At 42.7% G+C, this 23,070-nt stretch overlaps 4 protein-coding genes across 4 annotated transcripts; all 4 read left to right on the top strand.

Annotated features, from left to right (window-relative positions):
* Positions 1-323: 323 nt before the first annotated feature.
* Positions 324-6,337, top strand: LOC306916127 (histone H1-like; the record flags this gene model as incomplete). The annotated part of the gene is made up of 3 exons (XM_079493871.1): positions 324-794; positions 4,355-4,438; positions 6,287-6,337. The coding sequence occupies 3 exons, from the start codon at positions 324-326 to the stop codon at positions 6,335-6,337; spliced, it is 606 nt and encodes a 201-aa protein (XP_079349997.1).
* Positions 6,338-9,329: 2,992 nt separating this feature from the next.
* Positions 9,330-10,185, top strand: LOC306916108 (histone H1-like; the record flags this gene model as incomplete). The annotated part of the gene is made up of 2 exons (XM_079493847.1): positions 9,330-9,870; positions 10,124-10,185. 2 exons carry the CDS (start codon positions 9,330-9,332, stop codon positions 10,183-10,185), a joined length of 603 nt encoding a protein of 200 aa, XP_079349973.1.
* Positions 10,186-12,899: 2,714 nt separating this feature from the next.
* LOC306943119 (histone H1-like) lies at positions 12,900-14,083 on the top strand (the record flags this gene model as incomplete). The annotated part of the gene is made up of 2 exons (XM_079529321.1): positions 12,900-13,370; positions 14,078-14,083. The coding sequence occupies 2 exons, from the start codon at positions 12,900-12,902 to the stop codon at positions 14,081-14,083; spliced, it is 477 nt and encodes a 158-aa protein (XP_079385447.1).
* A 4,269-nt stretch (positions 14,084-18,352) lies between these two features.
* LOC306943131 (histone H1-like) lies at positions 18,353-19,477 on the top strand (the record flags this gene model as incomplete). Its single annotated transcript, XM_079529333.1, has 2 exons — positions 18,353-18,945; positions 19,474-19,477. 2 exons carry the CDS (start codon positions 18,353-18,355, stop codon positions 19,475-19,477), a joined length of 597 nt encoding a protein of 198 aa, XP_079385459.1.
* Between the last annotated feature and the right edge of the window lie 3,593 nt (positions 19,478-23,070).

The raw sequence follows: 23,070 nt of genomic DNA on the forward strand, positions 1-23,070 counted from the left end.
CTGACTCTAGACAGGTGATGTTTTGAGGTTATTACTAAAAAGGAGTGCACTGCTTTCATCTTAGATATACATTCATGATAGAAAGGCACATGTGTGTTAACTGGTCAGCTCTTTGTCGCATTAAATAATATACACAGTAGTTTGTTATAACTTGTTTTAATCGAGGAGAAAACACAAGTGGCACAAGAGAGAAGAGGGCCTTTGTGTGTTGACTCTACATGGTTCTCATGTGGTGTTTAAGTCCAGCCCCTTCAGAGCGTTCAGCATCAGTCTGTGAGAGTTTACTTGAGAGAAGGAACAGCAATCTACTATCCGAGACAATAATGGCAGAAGTCGCACCAGCACCAGCTCCGTCACCGGCCAAGGCCGCCAAGAAGAAGGCACCACCCCGACCCAAGAACACCGGCCCCAGCGTCGCTGAGCTGGTCGTCAAGGCCGTGTCCGCCTCCAAGGAGCGGAGCGGTGTGTCCCTGGCTGCGGTCAAGAAGGCTCTGGCTGCCGGCGGCTACGATGTTGAGAAGAACAAGTCCCGCGTTAAGATCGCCGTCAAGAGCCTGGTCGCTAAAGGCACCCTGGTCCAGCTCAAAGGCACCGGGGCTTCTGGCTCTTTCAAGATGAACAAGGCAGAAGCGGTGAAGGTAAAGAAACCTATTGCTAAGAAAGCAGTTAAAGCAAAGAAGCCTGCTGCAGCCAAGAAACCCGCAGCAGCTAAGAAGCCCAAGAAGGTGGCAGCAAAGAAGCCCGCAGCCGCCAAGAAATCACCCAAGAAAGCCAAGAAGCCTGCCGCCAAGAAAGTAGCAGCTAAAAGCCCGAAGAAGGCCGCCAAGAGCCCCAAGAAAGTGGCTAAGAAGCCCGCAGCAGCGGGCTTCTTAGCCAGGCTAAGATACTTCATTATGTGCCATGCTGCAAAGCAAATGTACAGAGCGAGCGATTTACATTAAATTTACAAAAAGCATGGCAATACATCACATACATAGAAAGTAGTAAATGCGTAAGCTAAGAACGTAACAGTGGAATATCTATATAATGACACTATAAACTATACGTATACTATACTATAAAGTGCTGTGACTACATACAATGCAATTCTAGTGTTGTCTACATAACACGATATAAGTTCCAGCCAAGAAGGTTGCCAAACCCAAGGCAGCAAAGAACGCCGCTCCCAAAAAGAAGTAAACTGCCTGCTCCATCTTTATACCCACAAAAGGCTATTTTAAGAGCCGACCACATTATTTTATAAGAGTATACTATCCTCACTTTTTACGTCATGGTCACATGTTGGCACTGGAAGCTTATGGCTTTATATTAATACATTTTCGTATACATTTTTTTTGCCTTATGACTCCTTTTGTTCTAAATAACACTATATGAGGGGGGGCACGCTACTATGAAAGGCAACGCCATTTTATTTCAACAAGTCAATTAAATGTGCTTTACACAGAACATCAAGCAATGGTGTTCCAAAACTATGGAATGCACTTCCCATTACAATCAGAACTCCCAATATTCCGCTATAGTCTGAAAACCCACCTTTTCAGACTCCATCATGGCCCGTAGCACTTACACTACCCCCTTAGATAGCACTTTATGTAGACTTATAGATTGGTTGGATAGGGGCGGGCATATATGTTTACCGTCTAAAGGTGATCATCTCGTTTTTATTTGTACTTTATTATCACGGCCAGGGCACGCAACACATTGATTATTATTGTATCGGGTCGCTCGTTATTTTTGAGAGAGAGAGAGAGAGAGAGATAGACATTCCCACTCCCCCTCTCTCTCTAACACACACACACACACACACACACACACACACACACACACACACACACACACACACACACACACACACACACACACACACACACACACACACACACACACACACACACACACACACACACACACACACACACACACGCACACACAGTTTAACGTAACAATTTATGTATGTCCACACACGGAAAGCATACAGGAACACAAATATTTTAGGTGCCGTAAAGGTTACATTCACAAACTCATGGATATGTCCTCATGATATAAAGGGCAGCAGAGATGACACACTTTGCCAGCCTTGCATGCCTTGTCTTTGGGCGAGCATCCCAAGTTGTCGAAACCCTCTGACAACCAGTCCGTGGGTAATAGGTATTTCCTAGGCTGGATCACCATAGGAAACAAAGTTCTTAGTCTTGCACTGTTGCTTGGTGTTAAAGCACTCTCTGTAGTTGTTCTCATGCATGTGCGCACACACACACACACACACACACACACACACACACACACACACACACACACACACACACACACACACACACACACACACACACACACACACACACACACACACACACACACACACACACACACACACACACTTCCTACATTTTGGGTCATTTTACCGTGCTCAGGTATTCAGCCATGTATATTATCTTTTTGGTGATAGATAGCATTCCATTTAGCTATGTTTTTTGGTAGTCTCTTTCCAGTCGTCAGGTATAGCTTTCTTTTTGTTTTCTTATAATCTGGTTAAATCCAATGGGTTTACCGCCTGGCATATAGTCCCTGGACCAGCTGACATAGGGGGCATCCCTGTAGGTTTTCTCTATGATTAACCACCTTTATTTTAGGCGGTCCTGAAATGTAATCGCTATGGGTATTAATGAGTGGGTATCGCCCTAATTCTGCTGTGCAATTTACAACAATTTAGACATTTAGCAGACATTTAATCCAGAGCGATTTACATTAGGCAAGAACTAAAAGCATGGGGATACATCACATATATAAAATGCATTTATCAAGCATTTAGAAAAACTCTAGACTTGCTTGGTACAGAAGAGTCTCATTCCGCACCCATTCCAGGACGATGAAGTGTGAACAACTGCTGGTTTTGGTGTGAAGCATCTTGTTGAGTTCAATACAATGAAACAATGCCTCCCCTTTCTATGTAAGTGATGTATTGCCATGCTTTTTGTAAATTTAATGTAAATCGCTCTGGATTAAGAGTGTCTGCTAAACGCATACATTGTAATTGTAATTGTAATGGAAATGTGTGAAATGGCACTAGGGAAGAAGTATGCCTATATATATTTGTATTTTATGCAGAGTACAATGAGTACATTTGCTTTGCAGCATGGCACATAATGAAGCCAGACTAATATCACACAACACTGGCAGGCTTTTCTTTTTTTTGCCAACGGCTGATTCGGTCTGGTTTATTAACCAGGCTAGAAGTATCTAGGCCTACCTGAGAAGTGTCTCCATAATCAAATATACATACAGTTTATAGAAGATTTAAACACTCTTAGTTTTCTGATCACAGTGAGTTATTTGTTATTAAAATTAACCAAGTTTTCCAACAGCTGGCATTCTGTCATTGGAAGTTGGGATCAACTCCACCATCATGCTTTCCTTGAACAGGAGTGTGTTTACTGCGTTCAGAAAACATTATATTTATAGCAAAACGGATGACATAACAAAATCATAGTTTATGGTATCACGTCACCAGGAATGTCTACTAAATTGATTGTGAGTATTGTTGTTATTAGAACATAGTTTACAATATTTTAGAAGAAAAATGACAAAGGCAACACTTTGATCTGACTCTAGACAGGTGATGTTTTGAGGTTATTACTAAAAAGGAGTGCACTGCTTTCATCTTAGATATACATTCATGATAGAAAGGCACATGTGTGTTAACTGATCAGCTCTTTGTCGCATTAAATAATATACACAGTAGTTTGTTATAGCTTGTTTTAATCGAGGAGAAAACACAAGTGGCACAAGAGAGAAGAGGGCCTTTGTGTGTTGACTCTACATGGTTCTCATGTGGTGTTTAAGTCCAGCCCCTTCAGAGCGTTCAGCATCAGTCTGTGAGAGTTTACTTGAGAGAAGGAACAGCAATCTACTATCCGAGACAATAATGGCAGAAGTCGCACCAGCACCAGCTCCGTCACCGGCCAAGGCCGCCAAGAAGAAGGCACCACCCCGACCCAAGAACACCGGCCCCAGCGTCGCTGAGCTGGTCGTCAAGGCCGTGTCCGCCTCCAAGGAGCGGAGCGGTGTGTCCCTGGCTGCGGTCAAGAAGGCTCTGGCTGCCGGCGGCTACGATGTTGAGAAGAACAAGTCCCGCGTTAAGATCGCCGTCAAGAGCCTGGTCGCTAAAGGCACCCTGGTCCAGCTCAAAGGCACCGGGGCTTCTGGCTCTTTCAAGATGAACAAGGCAGAAGCGGTGAAGGTAAAGAAACCTATTGCTAAGAAAGCAGTTAAAGCAAAGAAGCCTGCTGCAGCCAAGAAACCCGCAGCAGCTAAGAAGCCCAAGAAGGTGGCAGCAAAGAAGCCCGCAGCCGCCAAGAAATCACCCAAGAAAGCCAAGAAGCCTGCCGCCAAGAAAGTAGCAGCTAAAAGCCCGAAGAAGGCCGCCAAGAGCCCCAAGAAAGTGGCTAAGAAGCCCGCAGCAGCGGGCTTCTTAGCCAGGCTAAGATACTTCATTATGTGCCATGCTGCAAAGCAAATGTACAGAGCGAGCGATTTACATTAAATTTACAAAAAGCATGGCAATACATCACATACATAGAAAGTAGTAAATGCGTAAGCTAAGAACGTAACAGTGGAATATCTATATAATGACACTATAAACTATACGTATACTATACTATAAAGTGCTGTGACTACATACAATGCAATTCTAGTGTTGTCTACATAACACGATATAAGTTCCAGCCAAGAAGGTTGCCAAACCCAAGGCAGCAAAGAACGCCGCTCCCAAAAAGAAGTAAACTGCCTGCTCCATCTTTATACCCACAAAAGGCTCTTTTAAGAGCCGACCACATTATTTTATAAGAGTATACTATCCTCACTTTTTACGTCATGGTCACATGTTGGCACTGGAAGCTTATGGCTTTATATTAATACATTTTCGTATACATTTTTTTTGCCTTACGAGCAAAAATACAATTGAGTAGTGCCATTACAAATGTAATAGCAAAACAACTAAAGAGAAAAACAGTAACACGTCCACCTCATCAAATTTAAATTGTCAAGTTAGACATGTATTACCATGTGTTGTGCCTATATCTCACAACTTCATCAAATGCATAGAAATAGTCATCAAGGATGAGAACATAACATCTGTCTATTGTCTAACAGTAGAATATCTGTACAATATAGTCTATATAGTATATTATACATGCTATCGAAATAACATAGTTTAGTCTTTGCATGAATTCGTCGAGGCTAGATTTGACAAAACATTAGGAAGGGTGGGGATAATTAATCACATACATATTAATATATATATTATAATATGATATAGAATATAGAGAGAGTTTTTGTTTGTGTTTGTGTGTGAGAGAGAGAACAACACTAAATGTGACCATTATCTTGACACACACACACACACACACACACACACACACACACACACACACACACACACACACACACACACACACACACACACACACACACACACACACACACACACACACACACACACACACACACACACACACACTCACACACACCATGGACACTTTAATAATACTGTACATTTTGATCATTTGCATATTGTATTGTGTAAGTTAATGTTCCTTTACCTTTATTTTAGGCGGTCCTGAAATGTAATCGCTCTCTTCATTATGTTGATGAGTGGGTATTAATGAGTGGGTATCGCCTGGACTCACCACTGACCAATCAGAGAACAACGGCGTCTCAGAAGCGCAAATAAAAGCAGAAGTTTGCGGCTGCAATAAGCATTCTATTCTCAACTTCTTTGGAAGAGAACAAGACAAGATACAATGGCAAGAACTATAAGAAGCAGACCGCTCGTATGTCCACCGGCGGCAAAGCGCCCAGGAAACAGCTCGCCACCAAGGCAGCTCGTAAGAGCGCGCCGGCAACCGGTGGAGTGAAGAAACCTCACCGTTACCGTCCAGGTACAGTGGCTCTGAGGGAGATCCTGCTTATCCGCAAGCTGCTCTTCCAGCGCCTGGTGCGGGAGATGACCGGCCTGACCGGTGTGGTGGTCGTGGAGTCTCCTCTCTGCCCGCGTCTCCCCGTGGAACGTGTCTCCACAGAGCGGCCCGGTTCCATCCTGGACCGTGATGACAAACTGCACTGTTTCTCTCCAGAGAAACAGCTCTCCCCGCCCGGCTCAAAGCGCGCCGTCGGGTGGTATGTGTGTCCAGAGGAGATGCCCGGCCCGGAGCGGATCGATTACCTGCTGAAAAAAATGGACGAGGACCGTGTTTCTCCATATACATTTTCGATATTGAATTAGTTTTAGAAGGTTGCCAAACCCAAGGCAGCAAAGAAGGCCGCTCCCAAAAAGAAGTAAACTGCCTGCTCCATCTTTATACCCACAAAAGGCTCTTTGCAAGGCTCTGCTGCAAAGCAAATGTACAGAGCGAGCGATTTACATTAAATTTACAAAAAGCATGGCAATACATCACATACATAGAAAGTAGTAAATGCGTAAGCTAAGAACGTAACAGTGGAATATCTATATAATGACACTATAAACTATACGTATACTATACTATAAAGTGCTGTGACTACATACAATGCAATTCTAGTGTTGTCTACATAACACGATATAAGTTCCAGCCAAGAAGGTTGCCAAACCCAAGGCAGCAAAGAACGCCGCTCCCAAAAAGAAGTAAACTGCCTGCTCCATCTTTATACCCACAAAAGGCTCTTTTAAGAGCCTACCACATTATTTTATAAGAGTATACTATCCTCACTTTTTACGTCATGGTCACATGTTGGCACTGGAAGCTTATGGCTTTATATTAATACATTTTCGTATACATTTTTTTTGCCTTATGACTCCTTTTGTTCTAAATAACACTATATGAGGGGGGGCACGCTACTATGAAAGGCAACGCCATTTTATTTCAACAAGTCAATTAAATGTGCTTTACACAGAACATCAAGCAATGGTGTTCCAAAACTATGGAATGCACTTCCCATTACAATCAGAACTCCCAATATTCCGCTATAGTCTGAAAACCCACCTTTTCAGACTCCATCATGGCCCGTAGCACTTACACTACCCCCTTAGATAGCACTTTATGTAGACTTATAGATTGGTTGGATAGGGGCGGGCATATATGTTTACCGTCTAAAGGTGATCATCTCGTTTTTATTTGTACTTTATTATCACGGCCAGGGCACGCAACACATTGATTATTATTGTATCGGGTCGCTCGTTATTTTTGAGAGAGAGAGAGAGAGAGAGAGAGACATTCCCACTCCCCCTCTCTCTCTAACACACACACACACACACACACACACACACACACACACACACACACACACACACACACACACACACACACACACACACACACACACACACACACACACACACACACACACACGCACACACAGTTTAACGTAACAATTTATGTATGTCCACACACGGAAAGCATACAGGAACACAAATATTTTAGGTGCCGTAAAGGTTACATTCACAAACTCATGGATATGTCCTCATGATATAAAGGGCAGCAGAGATGACACACTTTGCCAGCCTTGCATGCCTTGTCTTTGGGCGAGCATCCCAAGTTGTCGAAACCCTCTGACAACCAGTCCGTGGGTAATAGGTATTTCCTAGGCTGGATCACCATAGGAAACAAAGTTCTTAGTCTTGCACTGTTGCTTGGTGTTAAAGCACTCTCTGTAGTTGTTCTCATGCATGTGCGCGCACACACACACACACACACACACACACACACACACACACACACACACACACACACACACACACACACACACACACACACACACACACACACACACACTTCGGGTCATTTTACCGTGCTCAGGTATTCAGCCATGTATATTATCTTTTTGGTGATAGATAGCATTCCATTTAGCTATGTTTTTTGGTAGTCTCTTTCCAGTCGTCAGGTATAGCTTTCTTTTTGTTTTCTTATAATCTGGTTAAATCCAATGGGTTTACCGCCTGGCATATAGTCCCTGGACCAGCTGACATAGGGGGCATCCCTGTAGGTTTTCTCTATGATTAACCACCTTTATTTTAGGCGGTCCTGAAATGTAATCGCTATGGGTATTAATGAGTGGGTATCGCCCTAATTCTGCTGTGCAATTTACAACAATTTAGACATTTAGCGAGAGAGCGATTTACATTAGGCAAGAACTAAAAGCATGGGGATACATCACATATATAAAATGCATTTATCAAGCATTTAGAAAAACTCTAGACTTGCTTGGTACAGAAGAGTCTCATTCCGCACCCATTCCAGGACGATGAAGTGTGAACAACTGCTGGTTTTGGTGTGAAGCATCTTGTTGAGTTCAATACAATGAAACAATGCCTCCCCTTTCTATGTAAGTGATGTATTGCCATGCTTTTTGTAAATTTAATGTAAATCGCTCTGGATTAAGAGTGTCTGCTAAACGCATACATTGTAATTGTAATTGTAATGGAAATGTGTGAAATGGCACTAGGGAAGAAGTATGCCTATATATATTTGTATTTTATGCAGAGTACAATGAGTACATTTGCTTTGCAGCATGGCACATAATGAAGCCAGACTAATATCACACAACACTGGCAGGCTTTTCTTTTTTTGCCAACGGCTGATTCGGTCTGGTTTATTAACCAGGCTAGAAGTATCTAGGCCTACCTGAGAAGTGTCTCCATAATCAAATATACATACAGTTTATAGAAGATTTAAACACTCTTAGTTTTCTGATCACAGTGAGTTATTTGTTATTAAAATTAACCAAGTTTTCCAACAGCTGGCATTCTGTCATTGGAAGTTGGGATCAACTCCACCATCATGCTTTCCTTGAACAGGAGTGTGTTTACTGCGTTCAGAAAACATTATATTGATAGCAAAACGGATGACATAACAAAATCATAGTTTATGGTATCACGTCACCAGGAATGTCTACTAAATTGATTGTGAGTATTGTTGTTATTAGAACATAGTTTACAATATTTTAGAAGAAAAATGACAAAGGCAACACTTTGATCTGACTCTAGACAGGTGATGTTTTGAGGTTATTACTAAAAAGGAGTGCACTGCTTTCATCTTAGATATACATTCATGATAGAAAGGCACATGTGTGTTAACTGGTCAGCTCTTTGTCGCATTAAATAATATACACAGTAGTTTGTTATAACTTGTTTTAATCGAGGAGAAAACACAAGTGGCACAAGAGAGAAGAGGGCCTTTGTGTGTTGACTCTACATGGTTCTCATGTGGTGTTTAAGTCCAGCCCCTTCAGAGCGTTCAGCATCAGTCTGTGAGAGTTTACTTGAGAGAAGGAACAGCAATCTACTATCCGAGACAATAATGGCAGAAGTCGCACCAGCACCAGCTCCGTCACCGGCCAAGGCCGCCAAGAAGAAGGCACCACCCCGACCCAAGAACACCGGCCCCAGCGTCGCTGAGCTGGTCGTCAAGGCCGTGTCCGCCTCCAAGGAGCGGAGCGGTGTGTCCCTGGCTGCGGTCAAGAAGGCTCTGGCTGCCGGCGGCTACGATGTTGAGAAGAACAAGTCCCGCGTTAAGATCGCCGTCAAGAGCCTGGTCGCTAAAGGCACCCTGGTCCAGCTCAAAGGCACCGGGGCTTCTGGCTCTTTCAAGATGAACAAGGCAGAAGCGGTGAAGGTAAAGAAACCTATTGCTAAGAAAGCAGTTAAAGCAAAGAAGCCTGCTGCAGCCAAGAAACCCGCAGCAGCTAAGAAGCCCAAGAAGGTGGCAGCAAAGAAGCCTGCAGCCGCCAAGAAATCACCCAAGAAAGCCAAGAAGCCTGCCGCCAAGAAAGTAGCAGCTAAAAGCCCGAAGAAGGCCGCCAAGAGCCCCAAGAAAGTGGCTAAGAAGCCCGCAGCAGCGGGCTTCTTAGCCAGGCTAAGATACTTCATTATGTGCCATGCTGCAAAGCAAATGTACAGAGCGAGCGATTTACATTAAATTTACAAAAAGCATGGCAATACATCACATACATAGAAAGTAGTAAATGCGTAAGCTAAGAACGTAACAGTGGAATATCTATATAATGACACTATAAACTATACGTATACTATACTATAAAGTGCTGTGACTACATACAATGCAATTCTAGTGTTGTCTACATAACACGATATAAGTTCCAGCCAAGAAGGTTGCCAAACCCAAGGCAGCAAAGAACGCCGCTCCCAAAAAGAAGTAAACTGCCTGCTCCATCTTTATACCCACAAAAGGCTCTTTTAAGAGCCGACCACATTATTTTATAAGAGTATACTATCCTCACTTTTTACGTCATGGTCACATGTTGGCACTGGAAGCTTATGGCTTTATATTAATACATTTTCGTATACATTTTTTTTTGCCTTATGACTCCTTTTGTTCTAAATAACACTATATGAGGGGGGGCACGCTACTATGAAAGGCAACGCCATTTTATTTCAACAAGTCAATTAAATGTGCTTTACACAGAACATCAAGCAATGGTGTTCCAAAACTATGGAATGCACTTCCCATTACAATCAGAACTCCCAATATTCCGCTATAGTCTGAAAACCCACCTTTTCAGACTCCATCATGGCCCGTAGCACTTACACTACCCCCTTAGATAGCACTTTATGTAGACTTATAGATTGGTTGGATAGGGGCGGGCATATATGTTTACCGTCTAAAGGTGATCATCTCGTTTTTATTTGTACTTTATTATCACGGCCAGGGCACGCAACACATTGATTATTATTGTATCGGGTCGCTCGTTATTTTTGAGAGAGAGAGAGAGAGAGAGAGAGAGACATTCCCACTCCCCCTCTCTCTCTAACACACACACACACACACACACACACACACACACACACACACACACACACACACACACACACACACACACACACACACACACACACACACACACACACACACACACACACACACACACACACACACGCACACACAGTTTAACGTAACAATTTATGTATGTCCACACACGGAAAGCATACAGGAACACAAATATTTTAGGTGCCGTAAAGGTTACATTCACAAACTCATGGATATGTCCTCATGATATAAAGGGCAGCAGAGATGACACACTTTGCCAGCCTTGCATGCCTTGTCTTTGGGCGAGCATCCCAAGTTGTCGAAACCCTCTGACAACCAGTCCGTGGGTAATAGGTATTTCCTAGGCTGGATCACCATAGGAAACAAAGTTCTTAGTCTTGCACTGTTGCTTGGTGTTAAAGCACTCTCTGTAGTTGTTCTCATGCATGTGCGCACACACACACACACACACACACACACACACACACACACACACACACACACACACACACACACACACACACACACACACACACACACACACACACACACACACACACACTTCCTACATTTTGGGTCATTTTACCGTGCTCAGGTATTCAGCCATGTATATTATCTTTTTGGTGATAGATAGCATTCCATTTAGCTATGTTTTTTGGTAGTCTCTTTCCAGTCGTCAGGTATAGCTTTCTTTTTGTTTTCTTATAATCTGGTTAAATCCAATGGGTTTACCGCCTGGCATATAGTCCCTGGACCAGCTGACATAGGGGGCATCCCTGTAGGTTTTCTCTATGATTAACCACCTTTATTTTAGGCGGTCCTGAAATGTAATCGCTATGGGTATTAATGAGTGGGTATCGCCCTAATTCTGCTGTGCAATTTACAACAATTTAGACATTTAGCAGACATTTAATCCAGAGCGATTTACATTAGGCAAGAACTAAAAGCATGGGGATACATCACATATATAAAATGCATTTATCAAGCATTTAGAAAAACTCTAGACTTGCTTGGTACAGAAGAGTCTCATTCCGCACCCATTCCAGGACGATGAAGTGTGAACAACTGCTGGTTTTGGTGTGAAGCATCTTGTTGAGTTCAATACAATGAAACAATGCCTCCCCTTTCTATGTAAGTGATGTATTGCCATGCTTTTTGTAAATTTAATGTAAATCGCTCTGGATTAAGAGTGTCTGCTAAACGCATACATTGTAATTGTAATTGTAATGGAAATGTGTGAAATGGCACTAGGGAAGAAGTATGCCTATATATATTTGTATTTTATGCAGAGTACAATGAGTACATTTGCTTTGCAGCATGGCACATAATGAAGCCAGACTAATATCACACAACACTGGCAGGCTTTTCTTTTTTTTGCCAACGGCTGATTCGGTCTGGTTTATTAACCAGGCTAGAAGTATCTAGGCCTACCTGAGAAGTGTCTCCATAATCAAATATACATACAGTTTATAGAAGATTTAAACACTCTTAGTTTTCTGATCACAGTGAGTTATTTGTTATTAAAATTAACCAAGTTTTCCAACAGCTGGCATTCTGTCATTGGAAGTTGGGATCAACTCCACCATCATGCTTTCCTTGAACAGGAGTGTGTTTACTGCGTTCAGAAAACATTATATTTATAGCAAAACGGATGACATAACAAAATCATAGTTTATGGTATCACGTCACCAGGAATGTCTACTAAATTGATTGTGAGTATTGTTGTTATTAGAACATAGTTTACAATATTTTAGAAGAAAAATGACAAAGGCAACACTTTGATCTGACTCTAGACAGGTGATGTTTTGAGGTTATTACTAAAAAGGAGTGCACTGCTTTCATCTTAGATATACATTCATGATAGAAAGGCACATGTGTGTTAACTGATCAGCTCTTTGTCGCATTAAATAATATACACAGTAGTTTGTTATAGCTTGTTTTAATCGAGGAGAAAACACAAGTGGCACAAGAGAGAAGAGGGCCTTTGTGTGTTGACTCTACATGGTTCTCATGTGGTGTTTAAGTCCAGCCCCTTCAGAGCGTTCAGCATCAGTCTGTGAGAGTTTACTTGAGAGAAGGAACAGCAATCTACTATCCGAGACAATAATGGCAGAAGTCGCACCAGCACCAGCTCCGTCACCGGCCAAGGCCGCCAAGAAGAAGGCACCACCCCGACCCAAGAACACCGGCCCCAGCGTCGCTGAGCTGGTCGTCAAGGCCGTGTCCGCCTCCAAGGAGCGGAGCGGTGTGTCCCTGGCTGCGGTCAAGAAGGCTCTGGCTGCCGGCGGCTACGATGTTGAGAAGAACAAGTCCCGCGTTAAGATCGCCGTCAAGAGCCTGGTCGCTAAAGGCACCCTGGTCCAGCTCAAAGGCACCGGGGCTTCTGGCTCTTTCAAGATGAACAAGGCAGAAGCGGTGAAGGTAAAGAAACCTATTGCTAAGAAAGCAGTTAAAGCAAAGAAGCCTGCTGCAGCCAAGAAACCCGCAGCAGCTAAGAAGCCCAAGAAGGTGGCAGCAAAGAAGCCCGCAGCCGCCAAGAAATCACCCAAGAAAGCCAAGAAGCCTGCCGCCAAGAAAGTAGCAGCTAAAAGCCCGAAGAAGGCCGCCAAGAGCCCCAAGAAAGTGGCTAAGAAGCCCGCAGCAGCGGGCTTCTTAGCCAGGCTAAGATACTTCATTATGTGCCATGCTGCAAAGCAAATGTACAGAGCGAGCGATTTACATTAAATTTACAAAAAGCATGGCAATACATCACATACATAGAAAGTAGTAAATGCGTAAGCTAAGAACGTAACAGTGGAATATCTATATAATGACACTATAAACTATACGTATACTATACTATAAAGTGCTGTGACTACATACAATGCAATTCTAGTGTTGTCTACATAACACGATATAAGTTCCAGCCAAGAAGGTTGCCAAACCCAAGGCAGCAAAGAACGCCGCTCCCAAAAAGAAGTAAACTGCCTGCTCCATCTTTATACCCACAAAAGGCTCTTTTAAGAGCCGACCACATTATTTTATAAGAGTATACTATCCTCACTTTTTACGTCATGGTCACATGTTGGCACTGGAAGCTTATGGCTTTATATTAATACATTTTCGTATACATTTTTTTTGCCTTACGAGCAAAAATACAATTGAGTAGTGCCATTACAAATGTAATAGCAAAACAACTAAAGAGAAAAACAGTAACACGTCCACCTCATCAAATTTAAATTGTCAAGTTAGACATGTATTACCATGTGTTGTGCCTATATCTCACAACTTCATCAAATGCATAGAAATAGTCATCAAGGATGAGAACATAACATCTGTCTATTGTCTAACAGTAGAATATCTGTACAATATAGTCTATATAGTATATTATACATGCTATCGAAATAACATAGTTTAGTCTTTGCATGAATTCGTCGAGGCTAGATTTGACAAAACATTAGGAAGGGTGGGGATAATTAATCACATACATATTAATATATATATTATAATATGATATAGAATATAGAGAGAGTTTTTGTTTGTGTTTGTGTGTGAGAGAGAGAACAACACTAAATGTGACCATTATCTTGACACACACACACACACACACACACACACACACACACACACACACACACACACACACACACACACACACACACACACACACACACACACACACACACACACACACACACACACACTCACACACACCATGGACACTTTAATAATACTGTACATTTTGATCATTTGCATATTGTATTGTGTAAGTTAATGTTCCTTTACCTTTATTTTAGGCGGTCCTGAAATGTAATCGCTCTCTTCATTATGTTGATGAGTGGGTATTAATGAGTGGGTATCGCCTGGACTCACCACTGACCAATCAGAGAACAACGGCGTCTCAGAAGCGCAAATAAAAGCAGAAGTTTGCGGCTGCAATAAGCATTCTATTCTCAACTTCTTTGGAAGAGAACAAGACAAGATACAATGGCAAGAACTATAAGAAGCAGACCGCTCGTATGTCCACCGGCGGCAAAGCGCCCAGGAAACAGCTCGCCACCAAGGCAGCTCGTAAGAGCGCGCCGGCAACCGGTGGAGTGAAGAAACCTCACCGTTACCGTCCAGGTACAGTGGCTCTGAGGGAGATCCTGCTTATCCGCAAGCTGCTCTTCCAGCGCCTGGTGCGGGAGATGACCGGCCTGACCGGTGTGGTGGTCGTGGAGTCTCCTCTCTGCCCGCGTCTCCCCGTGGAACGTGTCTCCACAGAGCGGCCCGGTTCCATCCTGGACCGTGATGACAAACTGCACTGTTTCTCTCCAGAGAAACAGCTCTCCCCGCCCGGCTCAAAGCGCGCCGTCGGGTGGTATGTGTGTCCAGAGGAGATGCCCGGCCCGGAGCGGATCGATTACCTGCTGAAAAAAATGGACGAGGACCGTGTTTCTCCATATACATTTTCGATATTGAATTAGTTTTAGAAGGTTGCCAAACCCAAGGCAGCAAAGAAGGCCGCTCCCAAAAAGAAGTAAACTGCCTGCTCCATCTTTATACCCACAAAAGGCTCTTTGCAAGGCTCTGCTGCAAAGCAAATGTACAGAGCGAGCGATTTACATTAAATTTACAAAAAGCATGGCAATACATCACATACATAGAAAGTAGTAAATGCGTAAGCTAAGAACGTAACAGTGGAATATCTATATAATGACACTATAAACTATACGTATACTATACTATAAAGTGCTGTGACTACATACAATGCAATTCTAGTGTTGTCTACATAACACGATATAAGTTCCAGCCAAGAAGGTTGCCAAACCCAAGGCAGCAAAGAACGCCGCTCCCAAAAAGAAGTAAACTGCCTGCTCCATCTTTATACCCACAAAAGGCTCTTTTAAGAGCCTACCACATTATTTTATAAGAGTATACTATCCTCACTTTTTACGTCATGGTCACATGTTGGCACTGGAAGCTTATGGCTTTATATTAATACATTTTCGTATACATTTTTTTTGCCTTATGACTCCTTTTGTTCTAAATAACACTATATGAGGGGGGGCACGCTACTATGAAAGGCAACGCCATTTTATTTCAACAAGTCAATTAAATGTGCTTTACACAGAACATCAAGCAATGGTGTTCCAAAACTATGGAATGCACTTCCCATTACAATCAGAACTCCCAATATTCCGCTATAGTCTGAAAACCCACCTTTTCAGACTCCATCATGGCCCGTAGCACTTACACTACCCCCTTAGATAGCACTTTATGTAGACTTATAGATTGGTTGGATAGGGGCGGGCATATATGTTTACCGTCTAAAGGTGATCATCTCGTTTTTATTTGTACTTTATTATCACGGCCAGGGCACGCAACACATTGATTATTATTGTATCGGGTCGCTCGTTATTTTTGAGAGAGAGAGAGAGAGAGAGAGAGAGACATTCCCACTCCCCCTCTCTCTCTAACACACACACACACACACACACACACACACACACACACACACACACACACACACACACACACACACACACACACACACACACACACACACACACACACACACACACACACACACACACACACACACACACACGCACACACAGTTTAACGTAACAATTTATGTATGTCCACACACGGAAAGCATACAGGAACACAAATATTTTAGGTGCCGTAAAGGTTACATTCACAAACTCATGGATATGTCCTCATGATATAAAGGGCAGCAGAGATGACACACTTTGCCAGCCTTGCATGCCTTGTCTTTGGGCGAGCATCCCAAGTTGTCGAAACCCTCTGACAACCAGTCCGTGGGTAATAGGTATTTCCTAGGCTGGATCACCATAGGAAACAAAGTTCTTAGTCTTGCACTGTTGCTTGGTGTTAAAGCACTCTCTGTAGTTGTTCTCATGCATGTGCGCACACACACACACACACACACACACACACACACACACACACACACACACACACACACACACACACACACACACACACACACACACACACACACACACACACACACACACACACACACACTTCCTACATTTTGGGTCATTTTACCGTGCTCAGGTATTCAGCCATGTATATTATCTTTTTGGTGATAGATAGCATTCCATTTAGCTATGTTTTTTGGTAGTCTCTTTCCAGTCGTCAGGTATAGCTTTCTTTTTGTTTTCTTATAATCTGGTTAAATCCAATGGGTTTACCGCCTGGCATATAGTCCCTGGACCAGCTGACATAGGGGGCATCCCTGTAGGTTTTCTCTATGATTAACCACCTTTATTTTAGGCGGTCCTGAAATGTAATCGCTATGGGTATTAATGAGTGGGTATCGCCCTAATTCTGCTGTGCAATTTACAACAATTTAGACATTTAGCAGACATTTAATCCAGAGCGATTTACATTAGGCAAGAACTAAAAGCATGGGGATACATCACATATATAAAATGCATTTATCAAGCATTTAGAAAAACTCTAGACTTGCTTGGTACAGAAGAGTCTCATTCCGCACCCATTCCAGGACGATGAAGTGTGAACAACTGCTGGTTTTGGTGTGAAGCATCTTGTTGAGTTCAATACAATGAAACAATGCCTCCCCTTTCTATGTAAGTGATGTATTGCCATGCTTTTTGTAAATTTAATGTAAATCGCTCTGGATTAAGAGTGTCTGCTAAACGCATACATTGTAATTGTAATTGTAATGGAAATGTGTGAAATGGCACTAGGGAAGAAGTATGCCTATATATATTTGTATTTTATGCAGAGTACAATGAGTACATTTGCTTTGCAGCATGGCACATAATGAAGCCAGACTAATATCACACAACACTGGCAGGCTTTTCTTTTTTTTGCCAACGGCTGATTCGGTCTGGTTTATTAACCAGGCTAGAAGTATCTAGGCCTACCTGAGAAGTGTCTCCATAATCAAATATACATACAGTTTATAGAAGATTTAAACACTCTTAGTTTTCTGATCACAGTGAGTTATTTGTTATTAAAATTAACCAAGTTTTCCAACAGCTGGCATTCTGTCATTGGAAGTTGGGATCAACTCCACCATCATGCTTTCCTTGAACAGGAGTGTGTTTACTGCGTTCAGAAAACATTATATTTATAGCAAAACGGATGACATAACAAAATCATAGTTTATGGTATCACGTCACCAGGAATGTCTACTAAATTGATTGTGAGTATTGTTGTTATTAGAACATAGTTTACAATATTTTAGAAGAAAAATGACAAAGGCAACACTTTGATCTGACTCTAGACAGGTGATGTTTTGAGGTTATTACTAAAAAGGAGTGCACTGCTTTCATCTTAGATATACATTCATGATAGAAAGGCACATGTGTGTTAACTGATCAGCTCTTTGTCGCATTAAATAATATACACAGTAGTTTGTTATAGCTTGTTTTAATCGAGGAGAAAACACAAGTGGCACAAGAGAGAAGAGGGCCTTTGTGTGTTGACTCTACATGGTTCTCATGTGGTGTTTAAGTCCAGCCCCTTCAGAGCGTTCAGCATCAGTCTGTGAGAGTTTACTTGAGAGAAGGAACAGCAATCTACTATCCGAGACAATAATGGCAGAAGTCGCACCAGCACCAGCTCCGTCACCGGCCAAGGCCGCCAAGAAGAAGGCACCACCCCGACCCAAGAACACCGGCCCCAGCGTCGCTGAGCTGGTCGTCAAGGCCGTGTCCGCCTCCAAGGAGCGGAGCGGTGTGTCCCTGGCTGCGGTCAAGAAGGCTCTGGCTGCCGGCGGCTACGATGTTGAGAAGAACAAGTCCCGCGTTAAGATCGCCGTCAAGAGCCTGGTCGCTAAAGGCACCCTGGTCCAGCTCAAAGGCACCGGGGCTTCTGGCTCTTTCAAGATGAACAAGGCAGAAGCGGTGAAGGTAAAGAAACCTATTGCTAAGAAAGCAGTTAAAGCAAAGAAGCCTGCTGCAGCCAAGAAACCCGCAGCAGCTAAGAAGCCCAAGAAGGTGGCAGCAAAGAAGCCCGCAGCCGCCAAGAAATCACCCAAGAAAGCCAAGAAGCCTGCCGCCAAGAAAGTAGCAGCTAAAAGCCCGAAGAAGGCCGCCAAGAGCCCCAAGAAAGTGGCTAAGAAGCCCGCAGCAGCGGGCTTCTTAGCCAGGCTAAGATACTTCATTATGTGCCATGCTGCAAAGCAAATGTACAGAGCGAGCGATTTACATTAAATTTACAAAAAGCATGGCAATACATCACATACATAGAAAGTAGTAAATGCGTAAGCTAAGAACGTAACAGTGGAATATCTATATAATGACACTATAAACTATACGTATACTATACTATAAAGTGCTGTGACTACATACAATGCAATTCTAGTGTTGTCTACATAACACGATATAAGTTCCAGCCAAGAAGGTTGCCAAACCCAAGGCAGCAAAGAACGCCGCTCCCAAAAAGAAGTAAACTGCCTGCTCCATCTTTATACCCACAAAAGGCTCTTTTAAGAGCCGACCACATTATTTTATAAGAGTATACTATCCTCACTTTTTACGTCATGGTCACATGTTGGCACTGGAAGCTTATGGCTTTATATTAATACATTTTCGTATACATTTTTTTTGCCTTACGAGCAAAAATACAATTGAGTAGTGCCATTACAAATGTAATAGCAAAACAACTAAAGAGAAAAACAGTAACACGTCCACCTCATCAAATTTAAATTGTCAAGTTAGACATGTATTACCATGTGTTGTGCCTATATCTCACAACTTCATCAAATGCATAGAAATAGTCATCAAGGATGAGAACATAACATCTGTCTATTGTCTAACAGTAGAATATCTGTACAATATAGTCTATATAGTATATTATACATGCTATCGAAATAACATAGTTTAGTCTTTGCATGAATTCGTCGAGGCTAGATTTGACAAAACATTAGGAAGGGTGGGGATAATTAATCACATACATATTAATATATATATTATAATATGATATAGAATATAGAGAGAGTTTTTGTTTGTGTTTGTGTGTGAGAGAGAGAACAACACTAAATGTGACCATTATCTTGACACACACACACACACACACACACACACACACACACACACACACACACACACACACACACACACACACACACACACACACACACACACACACACACACACACACACACTCACACACACCATGGACACTTTAATAATACTGTACATTTTGATCATTTGCATATTGTATTGTGTAAGTTAATGTTCCTTTACCTTTATTTTAGGCGGTCCTGAAATGTAATCGCTCTCTTCATTATGTTGATGAGTGGGTATTAATGAGTGGGTATCGCCTGGACTCACCACTGACCAATCAGAGAACAACGGCGTCTCAGAAGCGCAAATAAAAGCAGAAGTTTGCGGCTGCAATAAGCATTCTATTCTCAACTTCTTTGGAAGAGAACAAGACAAGATACAATGGCAAGAACTATAAGAAGCAGACCGCTCGTATGTCCACCGGCGGCAAAGCGCCCAGGAAACAGCTCGCCACCAAGGCAGCTCGTAAGAGCGCGCCGGCAACCGGTGGAGTGAAGAAACCTCACCGTTACCGTCCAGGTACAGTGGCTCTGAGGGAGATCCTGCTTATCCGCAAGCTGCTCTTCCAGCGCCTGGTGCGGGAGATGACCGGCCTGACCGGTGTGGTGGTCGTGGAGTCTCCTCTCTGCCCGCGTCTCCCCGTGGAACGTGTCTCCACAGAGCGGCCCGGTTCCATCCTGGACCGTGATGACAAACTGCACTGTTTCTCTCCAGAGAAACAGCTCTCCCCGCCCGGCTCAAAGCGCGCCGTCGGGTGGTATGTGTGTCCAGAGGAGATGCCCGGCCCGGAGCGGATCGATTACCTGCTGAAAAAAATGGACGAGGACCGTGTTTCTCCATATACATTTTCGATATTGAATTAGTTTTAGAAGGTTGCCAAACCCAAGGCAGCAAAGAAGGCCGCTCCCAAAAAGAAGTAAACTGCCTGCTCCATCTTTATACCCACAAAAGGCTCTTTGCAAGGCTCTGCTGCAAAGCAAATGTACAGAGCGAGCGATTTACATTAAATTTACAAAAAGCATGGCAATACATCACATACATAGAAAGTAGTAAATGCGTAAGCTAAGAACGTAACAGTGGAATATCTATATAATGACACTATAAACTATACGTATACTATACTATAAAGTGCTGTGACTACATACAATGCAATTCTAGTGTTGTCTACATAACACGATATAAGTTCCAGCCAAGAAGGTTGCCAAACCCAAGGCAGCAAAGAACGCCGCTCCCAAAAAGAAGTAAACTGCCTGCTCCATCTTTATACCCACAAAAGGCTCTTTTAAGAGCCTACCACATTATTTTATAAGAGTATACTATCCTCACTTTTTACGTCATGGTCACATGTTGGCACTGGAAGCTTATGGCTTTATATTAATACATTTTCGTATACATTTTTTTTGCCTTATGACTCCTTTTGTTCTAAATAACACTATATGAGGGGGGGCACGCTACTATGAAAGGCAACGCCATTTTATTTCAACAAGTCAATTAAATGTGCTTTACACAGAACATCAAGCAATGGTGTTCCAAAACTATGGAATGCACTTCCCATTACAATCAGAACTCCCAATATTCCGCTATAGTCTGAAAACCCACCTTTTCAGACTCCATCATGGCCCGTAGCACTTACACTACCCCCTTAGATAGCACTTTTTATGTAGACTTATAGATTGGTTGGATAGGGGCGGGCATATATGTTTACCGTCTAAAGGTGATCATCTCGTTTTTATTTGTACTTTATTATCACGGCCAGGGCACGCAACACATTGATTATTATTGTATCGGGTCGCTCGTTATTTTTGAGAGAGAGAGAGAGAGAGAGAGAGACATTCCCACTCCCCCTCTCTCTCTAACACACACACACACACACACACACACACACACACACACACACACACACACACACACACACACACACACACACACACACACACACACACACACACACACACACACACGCACACACAGTTTAACGTAACAATTTATGTATGTCCACACACGGAAAGCATACAGGAACACAAATATTTTAGGTGCCGTAAAGGTTACATTCACAAACTCATGGATATGTCCTCATGATATAAAGGGCAGCAGAGATGACACACTTTGCCAGCCTTGCATGCCTTGTCTTTGGGCGAGCATCCCAAGTTGTCGAAACCCTCTGACAACCAGTCCGTGGGTAATAGGTATTTCCTAGGCTGGATCACCATAGGAAACAAAGTTCTTAGTCTTGCACTGTTGCTTGGTGTTAAAGCACTCTCTGTAGTTGTTCTCATGCATGTGCGCGCACACACACACACACACACACACACACACACACACACACACACACACACACACACACACACACACACACACACACACACACACACACACACACACACACACACACACACACACACACACACACACACACACACACACACACTTCGGGTCATTTTACCGTGCTCAGGTATTCAGCCATGTATATTATCTTTTTGGTGATAGATAGCATTCCATTTAGCTATGTTTTTTGGTAGTCTCTTTCCAGTCGTCAGGTATAGCTTTCTTTTTGTTTTCTTATAATCTGGTTAAATCCAATGGGTTTACCGCCTGGCATATAGTCCCTGGACCAGCTGACATAGGGGGCATCCCTGTAGGTTTTCTCTATGATTAACCACCTTTATTTTAGGCGGTCCTGAAATGTAATCGCTATGGGTATTAATGAGTGGGTATCGCCCTAATTCTGCTGTGCAATTTACAACAATTTAGACATTTAGCGAGAGAGCGATTTACATTAGGCAAGAACTAAAAGCATGGGGATACATCACATATATAAAATGCATTTATCAAGCATTTAGAAAAACTCTAGACTTGCTTGGTACAGAAGAGTCTCATTCCGCACCCATTCCAGGACGATGAAGTGTGAACAACTGCTGGTTTTGGTGTGAAGCATCTTGTTGAGTTCAATACAATGAAACAATGCCTCCCCTTTCTATGTAAGTGATGTATTGCCATGCTTTTTGTAAATTTAATGTAAATCGCTCTGGATTAAGAGTGTCTGCTAAACGCATACATTGTAATTGTAATTGTAATGGAAATGTGTGAAATGGCACTAGGGAAGAAGTATGCCTATATATATTTGTATTTTATGCAGAGTACAATGAGTACATTTGCTTTGCAGCATGGCACATAATGAAGCCAGACTAATATCACACAACACTGGCAGGCTTTTCTTTTTTTGCCAACGGCTGATTCGGTCTGGT

The sequence above is a fragment of the Electrona antarctica genome (genome assembly GCF_951216825.1).
Source record: "Electrona antarctica genome assembly, chromosome: 2".
NCBI classification, from domain to species: domain Eukaryota; kingdom Metazoa; phylum Chordata; class Actinopteri; order Myctophiformes; family Myctophidae; genus Electrona; species Electrona antarctica.